Source organism: Castor canadensis, chromosome 5 (assembly GCF_047511655.1).
Source record: "Castor canadensis chromosome 5, mCasCan1.hap1v2, whole genome shotgun sequence".
Lineage (NCBI taxonomy): Eukaryota > Metazoa > Chordata > Mammalia > Rodentia > Castoridae > Castor > Castor canadensis.
In genome coordinates, this window is record NC_133390.1 from 57,659,872 (window position 1) to 57,673,433 (window position 13,562).

Consider the following 13,562-nt stretch of genomic DNA (forward strand, 5'->3'; position numbering starts at 1 on the left):
CATTTTCTTTGCAGCCTTGATATTTCTTTTACTTTTCCTCTTTTTAAATCCATATTCTTTATTTGGCTTTTTAAGTTAAATACATAAATATGACTAATTAATTGGGTGAAGTAGAATTTATAAACACACAAACTGAAAACATTTCTATTTTAAATAATTTCATGTGATACTAGTTATTGTTTAGTGTGATATGCTAGAGAATTTTGAAACAAAGTTATGTAGCATTTTTTCTGCTTTTTTTTTTTTCCAGAGAGAATAATGTCAATATGCCTGTTTTATTAATTATAACTGAAGCATCTATTAGAACTAATCCTAATTATTATTTATAAATCTATATTGTTTTTGATAAATATAGTGCCTTCCCCCAAAAGAAGCTATATCCGTGCTCAAGAAGTCATTTATTTCTTAATAGAAAATTAGGAAGAATTATGTTGTAATTAGAAAGAAAAATTAGGCCAGGTGTGGTGGCTCATACCTAAATCCTAGCTACTCAGGAGGCAGAGATCGGGTGATGGCAGTTTGAGACCAAACCGGGCCAAAATTAGTAAGCACCCATTTCAATAAGAAAATAGGTGTGGTGGTACTTAACTATAATCCTATCTATGTGGAGGCAGAGGCAGGAGGATTGCAGTTGGAGGGCAACCCACATAAAAATGCAAGACTCTACCTAAAAAGATAACTGAAAGCAAAAAGGGCTGGGGGCATGGCTTAACTGATAGAGTACTTCCCTGGCAGGCAAAAGGCCTTGAGTTCAAACCCTACTACCACCAACAAAGTTTTTTAAAGAACAGTAAAGAATTTTGCTTCAATTGTCATCAGAAAAGCGTTTGTTTTGGCAGCAATGTTTGCCAGGTTTATATACAAAAATTGTTACTGGTATTATAGTATTCACTTTGAATTTTGCTTAAAAATCTTACGTTGAAGATCTTCTTAATAAATAAATATTTTAACTCTAAGCATATTATCATCTTTGTGATCACACACACAGATGCCAAGGTTAGACATGTGAATAAATAACCACATTACTGGATCATTCTTAAAGCTCCCCTAATTTTTCAGTTTGGAAAAGAATTACTTACTGTAAAAGAAATGTTTTTCACATCAGCCAAATCTGTTTTTACTACAGGATTATACAGAAGCTGAGAATAAATTTCTGGTGATGAAGATGGTCATCCAAGAAAATGAAATTTGTGAAAATTTTATGTGTTTAGTTTATTTTGGACGTGGTTTACTTCGATGTGCTCAGAAGAGGTAAGGGTTTTCTTTGTGGGTGGAGCTTCTCTGTAGACTTTCAGCATTGTAAAGTGGGAATCGAGTTTGTTCAGTATACCAGGGATCATGACATTTGTGCTGTCAGACATTTTTCTTCTTTGTCTTTTCCTCTAGATAATAACTTGATTAGTGTACTTGAAAATATTAAATATCAAACTTAACAGGCCATGGCATTAATCGACAGCTTACCATCAACATTAAGAACATAGACTTTGAAATCTGACAAACCTGGATTCTGATACATTTTCTACCACTTGCACTATAAAGTATTTTTAAACCTTACTTTTTTTCTTATCTCTAAAATGGAACTAATAATTCTATCTACCTCATAAGGATATTATAGATGATCAACAGTGTAAAAGACACAAGAAGCACAGCACTCAATAAATAAATGGGGCTGGGCATGGTGGTATATGTCTGTAATCCCAGCTACTAGGGAGATGGAGGTAGCAAGTGTGAGGCCCTGATTTTAATGCCTCAGTACCCTCCTCCCTCCCACACACAAAAAGAATCCCAGCCACTTAGGGGGTGGAGATAGAAGGATCATGATTTGAGGCCAGCCCAGGCAAAAGTTAGTGAACCCCCAGCACAAAAGCAAGCTGGACCCATTGGTACATACCTGTACCAGATATGTGGGGAGGCAGATGTAGGAGAGCTGCACTCAGTTGGGTAAAGAGCATGAGATTTCTATCTGAAAAAAATAAAAGAACTGGGGGTGTGGCTCAAGTGTTAGAGCATTTTCCCAGCAAGCAAAAACAAAAAACAACCTGAGTTCCAACCCATACCACCAAAAAAGAAAAATAAGTAAAGGATGATTGTAGTTATTAACATTAGTACCAATTTTTTCATAGTATAAGTGACCATATAAAAAGTTGAAAGGGAGCTGGCTGTGGTGGCACACATTGTAATAATAGCACTGGGAGTCAGAGGCAGAAGGATCAGAAATTTGTGGCCATCCTGGGCCATCCTGGGTGACCCAGGTCACCTAATGACCTAACCATCACTCATATCTCAGCCAACCATTATTTCAGAAAGACTTCTTATTTCCAGAACCAGGCTGGAGCTCAAATAAAGACTTGAATTATTCATAGTATTTCCACTCATGGCTCTATATCATTGATCACATTTCATAATTGAGTATTTTGATTGAGTATTTAATAGGTCTATATCCTGCACTATAATGTCAGTTATCTGAGAACAAGAACTATTTTGTAAACCACTGTACCCCAACAGTCTCTGAAATATGATAGATATTTAGTAAATAAAATGAATGAGTTATGCTATAAAAGCTAAGGATAATAATATAGAAAGTAAATAGATAATCTATATAGGTTCTTATGTATAATTTTTCACTTTTTAAAATGTGCAATACCCAGTTTTCCCAAAACTCAGCATTTAGACCATTTCAACTTTCTTGTTTGTTTGTTTTGAGACAGGGTCTCACTATGTAATTCAGACTGGCCTCAAACCCCTATAAAGGACTACTGCTTTGCCAAATCACTGGATTCCTACAATTGTCACCTATATTGTAGTTTTTTAAAATTTGATTTAATGTTTATATTGTATCCTTTGGCATGCCCAAAGACTTCCCACTTTCTGTTCACTTGTTCTTAGCATGATGCCATCAATGTAATGGGCTTGTGTGATGCTTTGCAGAATGTAAAGATGATCAAAGTGTCTTCAGTGTATATTATGACAATGAGGGAGAATTAACATAGCCTCAGACAAGGGAAAAATGTAAGCCATATTTTCCTTCAGATGTACAAACTACTTTTTATTCTCTTAATTGATGGCCCTTGGAGAGAATCCATTTTCTAGATCATTAATATTAGAAAGCCCAATTGTATGACAGCATCATTTCTTTCTAGGCCTATAGAAAACAACTGCCACTGAGCTTCTCAAAGGCATTAATGCCCTTCTTTGTTTTTCTTACTGAATTATGAATAGGGTATCATACTCTGAGCCTCTCCAGGAACATTGTCTGGTGATGGGTTCTATATAGTAAGTCTATTGTAACATTCTTACTTCCCAGAGCCTTCTGTCTCCTTTAATACTCTGCCAATAAATTTCCAACATTTCTAACTCACTTACTGTGGGCCATAGTTATATCCAGATTTCTAGAAACCTTCTAGCAGCATGTTGCTACTGGCTTCAGGTGCTAGGAAACAATCCTGAATTCTGTAAGAGTTATCCATATCAGTATACTTATCCATCCTTATTTTTTTCTTTTGGCTTCATACAGTTAAGATCCACTCCCACATATTTCTGTTGGACATACCAGTCAGGTTCTATAATTCCTACAGTGAACAAGCTTTTTCTTCCTACACAGAGACTGTTTCACTTCTTGGGCCCTTTTATATCTGACTCTAAATCTATTGGTCTGATAAGTGGAGGAAGAGGAAGATCTTGAGGAGGCATCATCTTTCAAGACATGCATTTCTTTTTTTTTTTTTTTTTTTTACTAAAGAGAGACATTCATCTCTGATGATAGTTCTGCATGGTCTCTAATTAAAGAGAGGGTAATCTCTATCAAGGAAGAAGTCCTTGACAGCCAGAAGGTTTGGGAGGAATTTAGAGACTTAGTGTTCCTCAACACATTCATGGAAACATTCCCATTTCAGATCTCTGTTTCTACTCATTGTTTATCAAAGCCCTGATTTTTAGCATAGTATTCTTGTTGAAGTTGTACATTTGATCTCTTTTGAAGTTCTGCCTTTATGACTAAATCCTGAGCTCAATTTCAGTAGCCTGCCCTTATGTATAGAGAAGGTTAAGAATTCTTTAAATGTTACCATAGAGGTCTTCTAGCTTTTACAGAGTGTCCCAAGTTGATAGTAGTGGCTTGTCAAGACTACATTTGTCCTTATTTGCAGTTTATTCCACCTTATAATTAAACCTAACCCTTATTTTCAGCACAGATTATGAATATAGGCGATAAGAATCCCTTTAAAGGGTGCCATGGAGACATTTTCACTTTCATAGTGTATCTGTCATTCTCTTTCTTTAAGGCCTCTAAGACACTTACAAAGCCAACCAACTTTATAACCCATTTAATTACCATGGGCCTCCATACTGTTCATGTATGAGAAACTACATAATCTATTGCTCCCCCCCCACCTATATTTCATCCCAATCTACCACAGGTTAGACTCCTAGTGTTTATATTTCTATAGCATGCCAGAGTTCATCACCTCCCTATATACCACAAAGAAATTGGGTTACTTTGTTTTCTCATTTATAAACTATACAGTACCAGAGTTTCAACTCGAAGTAACTTTATGTATCTTACAGATACAATGGCGGACTGCTAGAATTTCACAAAGGCTTACAAGAAATAGGAGATACAAATGATTGTTGGTTTGACATAGATCCTACAGAAGATGAAGATTTATCTACAACTTTCAAAGTAAGAAATTATTTAAGAATAATTTTTCATCTGTGACTAATCAGAGACATCCTTGATTAACTATTATTTTAAACTGCTATATCATATTCTATAGTAAGCACACAATTTTATTAGCAGTTAGCTTTTCATATAAGCAACAACCTTGATTTCATTACCTAGTGCTGAATATAAGTATAATTCAACAAAAAGAGAGAAGTGAGGTAGTAGTGTAATCATTTTCAAATAGCAAGAAATAGCCACACTAGGCTAGTAATTTTCATTATTAGAATCCCAAATGTAATAGTTAACTTTGCTTTTTATAATTCTATTTATGGTTATCTTGTTATTAACATAAATTATAAAGAACTAAAAGCTATGTTCAAAATTCATAGAAAATGTAAAAAGCCCAAAGATAAAAGTTAAATTTACCTGTATTTGTTCAAATGGAGAAACCATTGCTAGCATTTTCATTTATGTCTTTCCATGCACACACATGCATATAAATGCATATACACTTTAGTTTTACTAAATTTTTATAATTTTGTACACATTTATTTGTAGTCTGGAAATATATAATTTTCTTAATTTTTCAGAAACTAGATCATTAAACACCATGATTTTTGCATAGTACCACATATTACTATAATTTGCTTAACCAGTTCCCTGCTGTTGAATATCTAGTTTATTCTAAACTTTTAATTTTTTTGTGTATAAAATGATTTTTGCCTATTGCTCACATCATTTAATTAGAATAAATTTTTAAAGATAGAATCATGAAGCAAATATTCACACACTTTTTATTGATACCTATTTCTATATTTACTCTCAGAAAAATTGTACCAGGTTATATTCTTAAGATAGTATGAGAGTTTCCATTTCCCCGTACTTTCTAGGTATTCCTTTTCTTTTGAGTAATTTTTATTCAAAGCCATGTGGTCTCTTTTTAATTTGTTTTAAGATGGGAAATAGCTACAGTTAAATTTCTCTTGGTTAATGTTTGAATGGGGTATTCTTTTCCAAACTTTTAAGCTTTTCTGGATGTTTATAGTTTGACTGACTTTTAGGCTGAAAGCATTCCTCAAAGAGAGACATTTCATAAAAATACAAATTTCTATTATCCTGGAATCCATAACAATTCCAAATAGGTATACACCTAGTAATATATCCTTAAAATATATTACAAAAATTGACAGAATTAAAAAGAGAAATTGTAAAAATATTTTAATATTCCCCTCTCAGTAATCATAGACTATGTAAATGGCTTTTGGCCTTGGCAAAATAATCATGACTTAACTTTGATTTACTAAAGTAATAATTTTGTATATTTTTAAGTTTTAAACTTCTGTACCTACCTAAAGCAGTCCCTGTTTGATCTTGAATTTTTTTTTACTCTTTTCCTCTACCTTTTAAAATACTTTTCTTTATTATTCAAATTCTATCCGTGAATTTTTATTTTATACAAAGTAATATGTATATATGGTTTGTCAAAAAACATTAAAAGACTTAAAAATTAAAAGTTCCTGCTTCATTATCTCTAGATACAATTCCTGGTCCTTATAAGCAACTCCTTCCAATTTTCTGGGCATTTTTCTTAGAAATTTCCCTATTTTTCAAAAACTATGCTATTTAAAAAAATTTTAGGTAGTTCCATCACAGTATGGAAAATTAGGGTTTAGCTTTCTTATACAGATATACCTACACACACACACACACACACACACACACACACACACACACACACACACTCACACACACACTCACACACACACACACACACACACACTCACACACACACACACACACACAAACTGCTCTCCTCCCATCTTACTATTAGTTTTAAATTATTAAAATTACATCATTCTGGGAATCTCCCTTACCTCTCTTCTGTATAGAATCCTCTGTGTCTCATCTTCAAGTTTTCCCCTTTCTAAGTTTGTTCCCATGATTTTGTAGTGCAACTACCAGTTCCAGTTTCCCTTGCAAACTTGCTTGGGAGGTAAATTTTTTGAGACATTTCAAGTTTCAAAATAATTTATCCTTTGTACACTTTATTTATATCTTTCCTAGACATAGACTTGTAGGTTAATATTAATTTCCCTTCATTTAAAATTCTTTTCTGTTATCTTCTAGCTATTAATCTTTCAAAAAAATTGATGTTCTGATGTTCAGCCTTTTTCATGTGACCCATTGTATCTTTTCCTTTCTATTTTCTTTCCAGAAGTTTGAAAGATAATCCTGTGTGTCCCTAGTGTTCTAAACATTTGGGACATTTTTCTAATTTACATATAAATTAAGAAGTAAAGTCTTCTTAATTTTCTCATTTGTTTCTGAAATGCTTATTATTCAGATGTTTTTCAAACTGAACTAATTCTCTAATGCTTTTATTTCTTTTGTATTTTTAAATTTTTTTTTTGTTATACCTTCTGGCAGGTTTTCTCAACTTTATTGTTCTATATATGGCTGATATTCATGAAATAACCTATAGGGTTGTCATATACTCTCAGAATATTAGTAATAATACTGCTTGAAATTATGTAATATTTTTCTAAAGGGTGTTAAGGTCATTGTCAAATCACCTAAATTAGATATGATAATGCATCTTACATTTAATTAGCATAATAAAATGAGGAATTTTATTCCAAGTTGTAACTCTTGGCACTGGGAACATATTTCTGTACTGCACTTTTTCCTTTAAGGCCGTGAGTGCAATATTATACCATTGTAGTGGTTCCACTGTTAATGTAGTGCCCTATAGGCCAGTTCTGCATAGATTTCTGTCCTTTGTCCATATTTGTGTCATTCAGTAAGAAATCCATTGTTTCTAATTTAGGACCTTCCTATATATTGTTTACTTTGAATGAGGGAAATATTTTACTATATATGTTAGTCCTTTAAAAAGTGATATGATATAGATACATTTCTTAAGATAAATATTGGAAATATTATTGCCTTAATTCATTATTATTAATTCATGAGAATGCTTTTTATTTTTAAAATCTAGGATATTCTCAATAATTTTATCAAGACAACTGAAAGTAATATAATGAAACAGACCATTTGTAGTTATCTAGATTGTGAGAGATCTTGTGAAGCTGACATTTTAAAGAACACCAATTATAAGGTACTGTAATTATCAATTAACTGAGTATTTTAATGTAATTATAAAATTAAACATAAAAATAATTATATTATCATGTATCAAAATATTTAGGGGATAGGAAATGTGGCTTGGTAGCGGAGCACTTGCTTGCATGTGCAAGGCTCTGAGTTCCAACCCTGGAACTGAAAAAAAAATTGTGTTTCATTTAATTATAATGGTAATGCAGTTGAGAAATTACTTGTCTTAAAAAAGTGAGTAGTAATTATATTCTGTGAGTTAATAAGAGTTAATTGATTAATTGATTTTACCCAGATATTTGCAATATTCACATGCCTCTGAGGTTACAACTGTCACTTCAATCTGCTATGAAAATGACCAATTTTTTTTTTTAACCTTATGATTAGAAATGGTAGCAGTTGAGAATTGTAGCATTTTACTAAGAATAAAGGTTGTCACCCCTCTGGAATTATATTACTAAATACATGACTATTATTTCTTGTATGTGCCTTTGGATAGATGTTGGGAATGATAGAAGCTTTGATTTAAAGAAATTCAAGAATTACCTCTGATAGATCTCTCTAGATTAATCAGAATATGACTGTGTGAAATCACATAATGTAATAAGAAGATGTAACTATTAGTGCAAATCAGTTCTCACTTCAATGAGATAACTGAAATCTCAGCTGTATGGCATGATGTATACAGCGAGTGGGAAAGGTGGAAATAAGGAGAAGACCAAAATCTATTCATTAAGATAAGACAGGGATTGGTAATTGAGCTTGGCGATGTATAGTGTTCAGGGCATGGTATGTGTAGTACTGATTTAGGTGACATGGTAATACAGTCCTAGAAGTTCTCAGGAAAGCTAAAAGGTCCACTCAAATGCACAGAATTCAGTCAGCAGAAAATTCTGGTCGTGCACTTTAGATTTTTGTAATCTAAGCAAAATTGCTGTTTAAAGGAAATGGGGCCGTAGTTCCTAAAGAGGGCACAATGAGAAGGACAAAAAAAGTCTATAGTCTGTTATAACACAGTAACTCAGGTGTCATCTATCTCCTTTGGAACAAATCTGAAGTCTAGTGATAGGTAACAAAGGAGAGTCTAACAGTAATGCTATAGTGTTGGAGCTGGAATAAAGTAGGAATGTAAAAATGGAGATGAAGAGGGATAAATAACATGTTATTAAAACATTACTCACTGGGTTTCTACTAGTTTGTTGTATGCTTATGGAAACTTATTTTATTGTCTGGTTCTAGCCATTGACTTTGTTTTAAACTGTTCTAGTTTTTGAAATGATACTGAATATTCTTTGGTGATCTGTGATCTCTACTGATAAATTTTGCATGTCTTGTAAAGCTCATCAGTCACAGAATAATTTTAAAATTGACTTGGAGTTGCTATTTTCTGTGTCTACATGAATTACTTTTTCTCTATCAATAGATTGCTTTTATTCTTTTCAAGGGATTTTTTCAATTAATGTGCAGTAAAAGTTGCTGTGTTTATTTCCATAAAATTTGTTGGAAAAAATTCAAGAATTTAAAATATCCAGGTGAAAACGATCAGGTATTATATTTGCTTTTCTTCCTTAAAATTGCTACAACATTTCTTTTCTTTTTGTTCCTTCCTGCTCACATTTTCTCTCCTCCTTTTTTCTTTCTCAATTCTGTCTGGTGCAAATCTCCTCATCATTCTGCATTCATCATCATTATTTATTAAACATCTCTTTGTAGGGGATACTGTCTAATTGCTTTGCTTAGTGATTTTCATCAATTTGTTTTCTTCTCTCTAAAAGTTCATACTTAAGGATAGAAATATTGTTGCATATATTTATATAAAGGACATAAAATTTAAGTATAAATTCTATTTTAAGGGCTTATTGTGAAGATTAACAGATAAAACAAGATAAAACAAGTTAATTGGCATTGTAAACTGTAAAGATAATAGTATATGATGTCATTATTTAGTTGTAAGTGATATGTCAATACTTCTTGTTTCTTTGATTTTAAAAAGAAAAACAAAAGAAACATAAGTAAATTAACCAGAGGAAATAGTGAGATCAGAACCAGAGAAAGGATTCAACATTTTTATTCTTCCCTTTTCTCTGGAACCTTTAAATATCTGATAGTAATTCAGTATTTTTTTTTGTGCTCACTTAATTAATACATGTTACATAAAGTTGCTTTCTCTGGAGCAGCAAATCCATTTTAAGCTATAATATAACTCCATAAAGACTTTGAAATAGAAATGATTAAAAAGGAAAGTAAATGAGATATCTGTTGATATATGAAATTGGCAGTCTGTGAACTGCTAACTCTCAGATGTTTATTCACATCTTTCAGTTGACCAGGTAGCAACATCTGCTTCTAACTTTATTTATTTACTTAAATGTGCTAACATTTGCACAGTACTGATTTTTTCTATTTTAATTAATAACTTTAGAGTTTTAGTGGGAAAAAATGCTTGAAGGAAGGATGTTCAGGTGACATGGTAAGGATGCTGCAATGCGATGTACCTGGAATTGTTAAAATTTTGGTGAGTGTGTTCTTATTATTCTTGCTTCCTTTAATGAAATACTATTTTTGACTTGAAATAGATTTGGTAATCATAATAATAGGACCCTTTCCATATTGTTTTTATTGGTGACCAATCTACCTGTCTATTCTATTCCTGTGTTTATCCAAACTAATATTTAAATGGTCTTTTAAAAATAAGAAAAATTTTTTTAAAATAGAGAGAAATAGATAAATATGCTATAATGAAATTATCACAAACTAAAGATGATAATTTATCTTAACTAATGCTGTGCCATCTAAGGCTAAAAATAATTTTAGGCCTTCTGAGCCTCTTTTAGTCTATAAATATCTTCATTTGAAAATATCTATAGAGCATCAAATATAATACCTGTTACCTAAAATGTATTTGGTGTCCATTCTATTTTTAAGTAATATCCTGTTGAATTTTCAGTTTATAAGTACATAGACAAAAATTATGAATAGAACTGAATCTTGTTTATTTCTTTATCATTAAGTGTCCTGTTTTTGTATTTCTATTTTGACATTTAAATCTTACACTTGTGTAGCATAGAACTTTTTTAAGGGCAACACTAACTTGTTCTTTGAATAGTATTGTGTACTGCTCACCTTTTAATTCTGTTTTATATTAACTATAGCTTCATTCTTCATTCTCATTTTCAAATGTGAAGCCTAGGAACTAACTAACATTAAAGATTTTTGAAAATTGAACTAATTTAGGGCTATTTTTTTCTATCACTTGCAGTTTGAAGTTGTGAGAAAGGATGAATATATAACCATTGAAAATTTAGGAGCAAGGTAAGCTTTAAATATAATACTCTGTTACTTTTCTTTTGAGCATATTGTATCTTGAAAAGTTGCTTCTTTTATGTTTTGTTACTTAATAGAGCACCATTAAATTTTAACATATTAGGTATGTGAAAGAAATAGTATTGAGTTGTCATTTGTTCCCTCTTCTATCTCTACTACAGCAAATATTTGCAATTTAAAGCAGGAAAGGAGAAATTATGTGGATACCGGTTTTTTGTAGTACTGGGGATTAAATGCAGGGCCTCATGAATTCTAGACAAACACTCAGCTACTGAGCTACATACCCAGCCAAGTGGATACCTTTAAGTATGAAAATAACCCATTCTTAAAGACAAAATGTATTTTTCTTAAAGTGATTAAGTTAGGTTATCACATAAAAACTTTCTCTTATCCTTCAAAGCTCATCTAGGCCTCTAAGCTGGGTCACAATTAGAAAAATTTTCCTCTTTCTTAGATGAGAAAACTTTATTGCTGGATAATATACATAGATATTTTTAAGCTAGGCATCTTAGAGATATAGTGTGTTGCTATTGAAATTAGAAGTTTTAATATAAAAGTTCTATTCCAATATTCTTTTTTCTTCTATTTAAAGTATAAACATCTACCATCTACAAGGGAAATTGCATGGATATCTATGCATCAATTTTCCCTGATGAGTTAATGAGCTCTAAATCTGTACCTTGCAATTATTTCACTCCTAAAATCTTGACCTGCTTATTCATCTTCATGCTGACTATTTTACTTTTATTTATTACAAATATGTATAAATTGCTGTGCCCTCAAATGTACTCTCCATCTTTCTTCAAAATCTTTTCAGTAACTCTTTAAGTCCTATCAATTTAATTTCTTCATTTTAATAAAAATGTTTCCTATTTCTGCCCTACCTGCCCACCTTCACTAAACTAAGTGAGATTATCATTACTTTTTATTTGGAATTCTGAAACGCCTTCTTTTTGATGCCATTTTTGGTTTCCTTTTTTATTAGCATATATTACTTGTACTAAATAATGCATTTCATTATGACATATATATATATAATGTACTTTGATTATGTTCAACCCCCAGTACCCTTTCTTGTTCCCCCTTCCCCATCCTTCTGGTCCCCTTCCTCTTTTGAAATAGTAAACTCATAGATTTTTTAAAAAAATTTTAGATTCTACATATGAGAGAAAACATGGTATTTGTCTTTCTGAGACTGGCTTATTTCACTTAACATTATGAATGACCTAAGTTCCATCCATTTTCTTACAAAGGACATGATTTCATTGTTAATGATATTCCATGGTATATATATACCATATTTTCTTTATCCATTCATTTGTTGATGGGTATTCAGACTGATTCCATAACTTGGCTGTTGTGAATAGTGCTGCAATAAACATGGGAGTGCAGGTATCTTTATTGTATGATGAGTTACATTCCTTGGAATGGTATAGCTGGATCATCTATTTTTAGTTGAGTACATATTTCCATAGTGGTCGCAGCAATTTACATTCCCACCAAAAGTGTGTAAGAGTTCCTTTCTCTCCACATCCTCTCCATCATTTGTTGTTGTCTTTACTTTTATTGGGTTTTTTTTTGGGGGGGTGGGAGTGGCAGAACTAAGTTTTTTTTTTTAAATACTGAAAAAATTAACAGTTTATTATAATTTATTTTATTTAACAGTATAAGAAGTTCGCAGCCATCAGCAGTTCCAGTGCAATTTCGGGTGCAGTGGGGAATTCGGGAATCTCGGTAGAGCTGTTAGTGTAGCGAACCTTGTAGGTAAAATACATGCATACTTTTTAAAGAACGTGAGAAGAAATCTCTATAAAATTCACCTCATTGGTTTCATTCTCAGCAAAGTAACCTGGGCCACTCAACATGACTTTTATTGTTCCTGATGTTAGTGCATGTTCTCTTTTTACAATAAATTCATGACCATCAGAAGATACCAATTTAACATACATGGTATCATGGCCTTCACAGCCAGGTTTTTCTCTTCTCCATCCATTATGTTGTTATAAAATTCTACTTTGGTTCTACAGGAACTTCAGTAGTTTCTTGTCAGCCACTGCAGCCATCTCCCCAGTGTACTGACACAGCCCCTACTCCAGGGCCACTTGCCCTCCTGGGTTCCAGGTAGTCGAAGGATTTACTTCCGCTCCGTCACAGCCACTTTCTTTTTTTTTTTTAATTATTTTATTATTCATATGTGCATACAAGGCTTGGGTCATTTCTCCCCCCTGCCCCCACCCCCTCCCTTACCACCCACTCTGCCCCCTCCCTCTCCTGAAACACAGGAGACAGTGCTGGTGAGGCTGAGAGGCAGTCTGTTACCCACTTCTGTCTGAAAGCCAGAACTAAGGTTTTAACTCCAGGCCTTGTACTTGCTAGGCAGGTGCTCTACCACTTGAGCCACACTCCAGTCTTTTGTTAAAAGCATATATTAATTATATAGAGATTTTGTTGTAATATTTCCATA

The 13,562-nt window shown here is 32.5% G+C and overlaps 1 protein-coding gene and 1 pseudogene across 7 annotated transcripts in view; one reads left to right on the plus strand and one right to left on the minus strand.

The window, feature by feature from the left end:
* Window positions 1-13,562, plus strand: part of Dzip3 (DAZ interacting zinc finger protein 3) — an 87,437-nt gene that overhangs the window by 25,735 nt on the left and 48,140 nt on the right. For all 7 annotated transcript variants that reach the window (XM_074073057.1, XM_074073060.1, XM_020151192.2 and 4 more), the window contains exons 7-12: window positions 1,127-1,251; window positions 4,564-4,678; window positions 7,659-7,778; window positions 9,219-9,320; window positions 10,197-10,289; window positions 11,034-11,086. In XM_074073057.1, coding sequence (XP_073929158.1) covers window positions 1,127-1,251; window positions 4,564-4,678; window positions 7,659-7,778; window positions 9,219-9,320; window positions 10,197-10,289; window positions 11,034-11,086 — 608 coding nt within the window. The remainder of the gene's footprint in view (window positions 1-1,126; window positions 1,252-4,563; window positions 4,679-7,658; window positions 7,779-9,218; window positions 9,321-10,196; window positions 10,290-11,033; window positions 11,087-13,562) is intronic.
* LOC109674129 (elongin-C pseudogene) lies at window positions 12,720-13,091 on the minus strand (annotated as a pseudogene).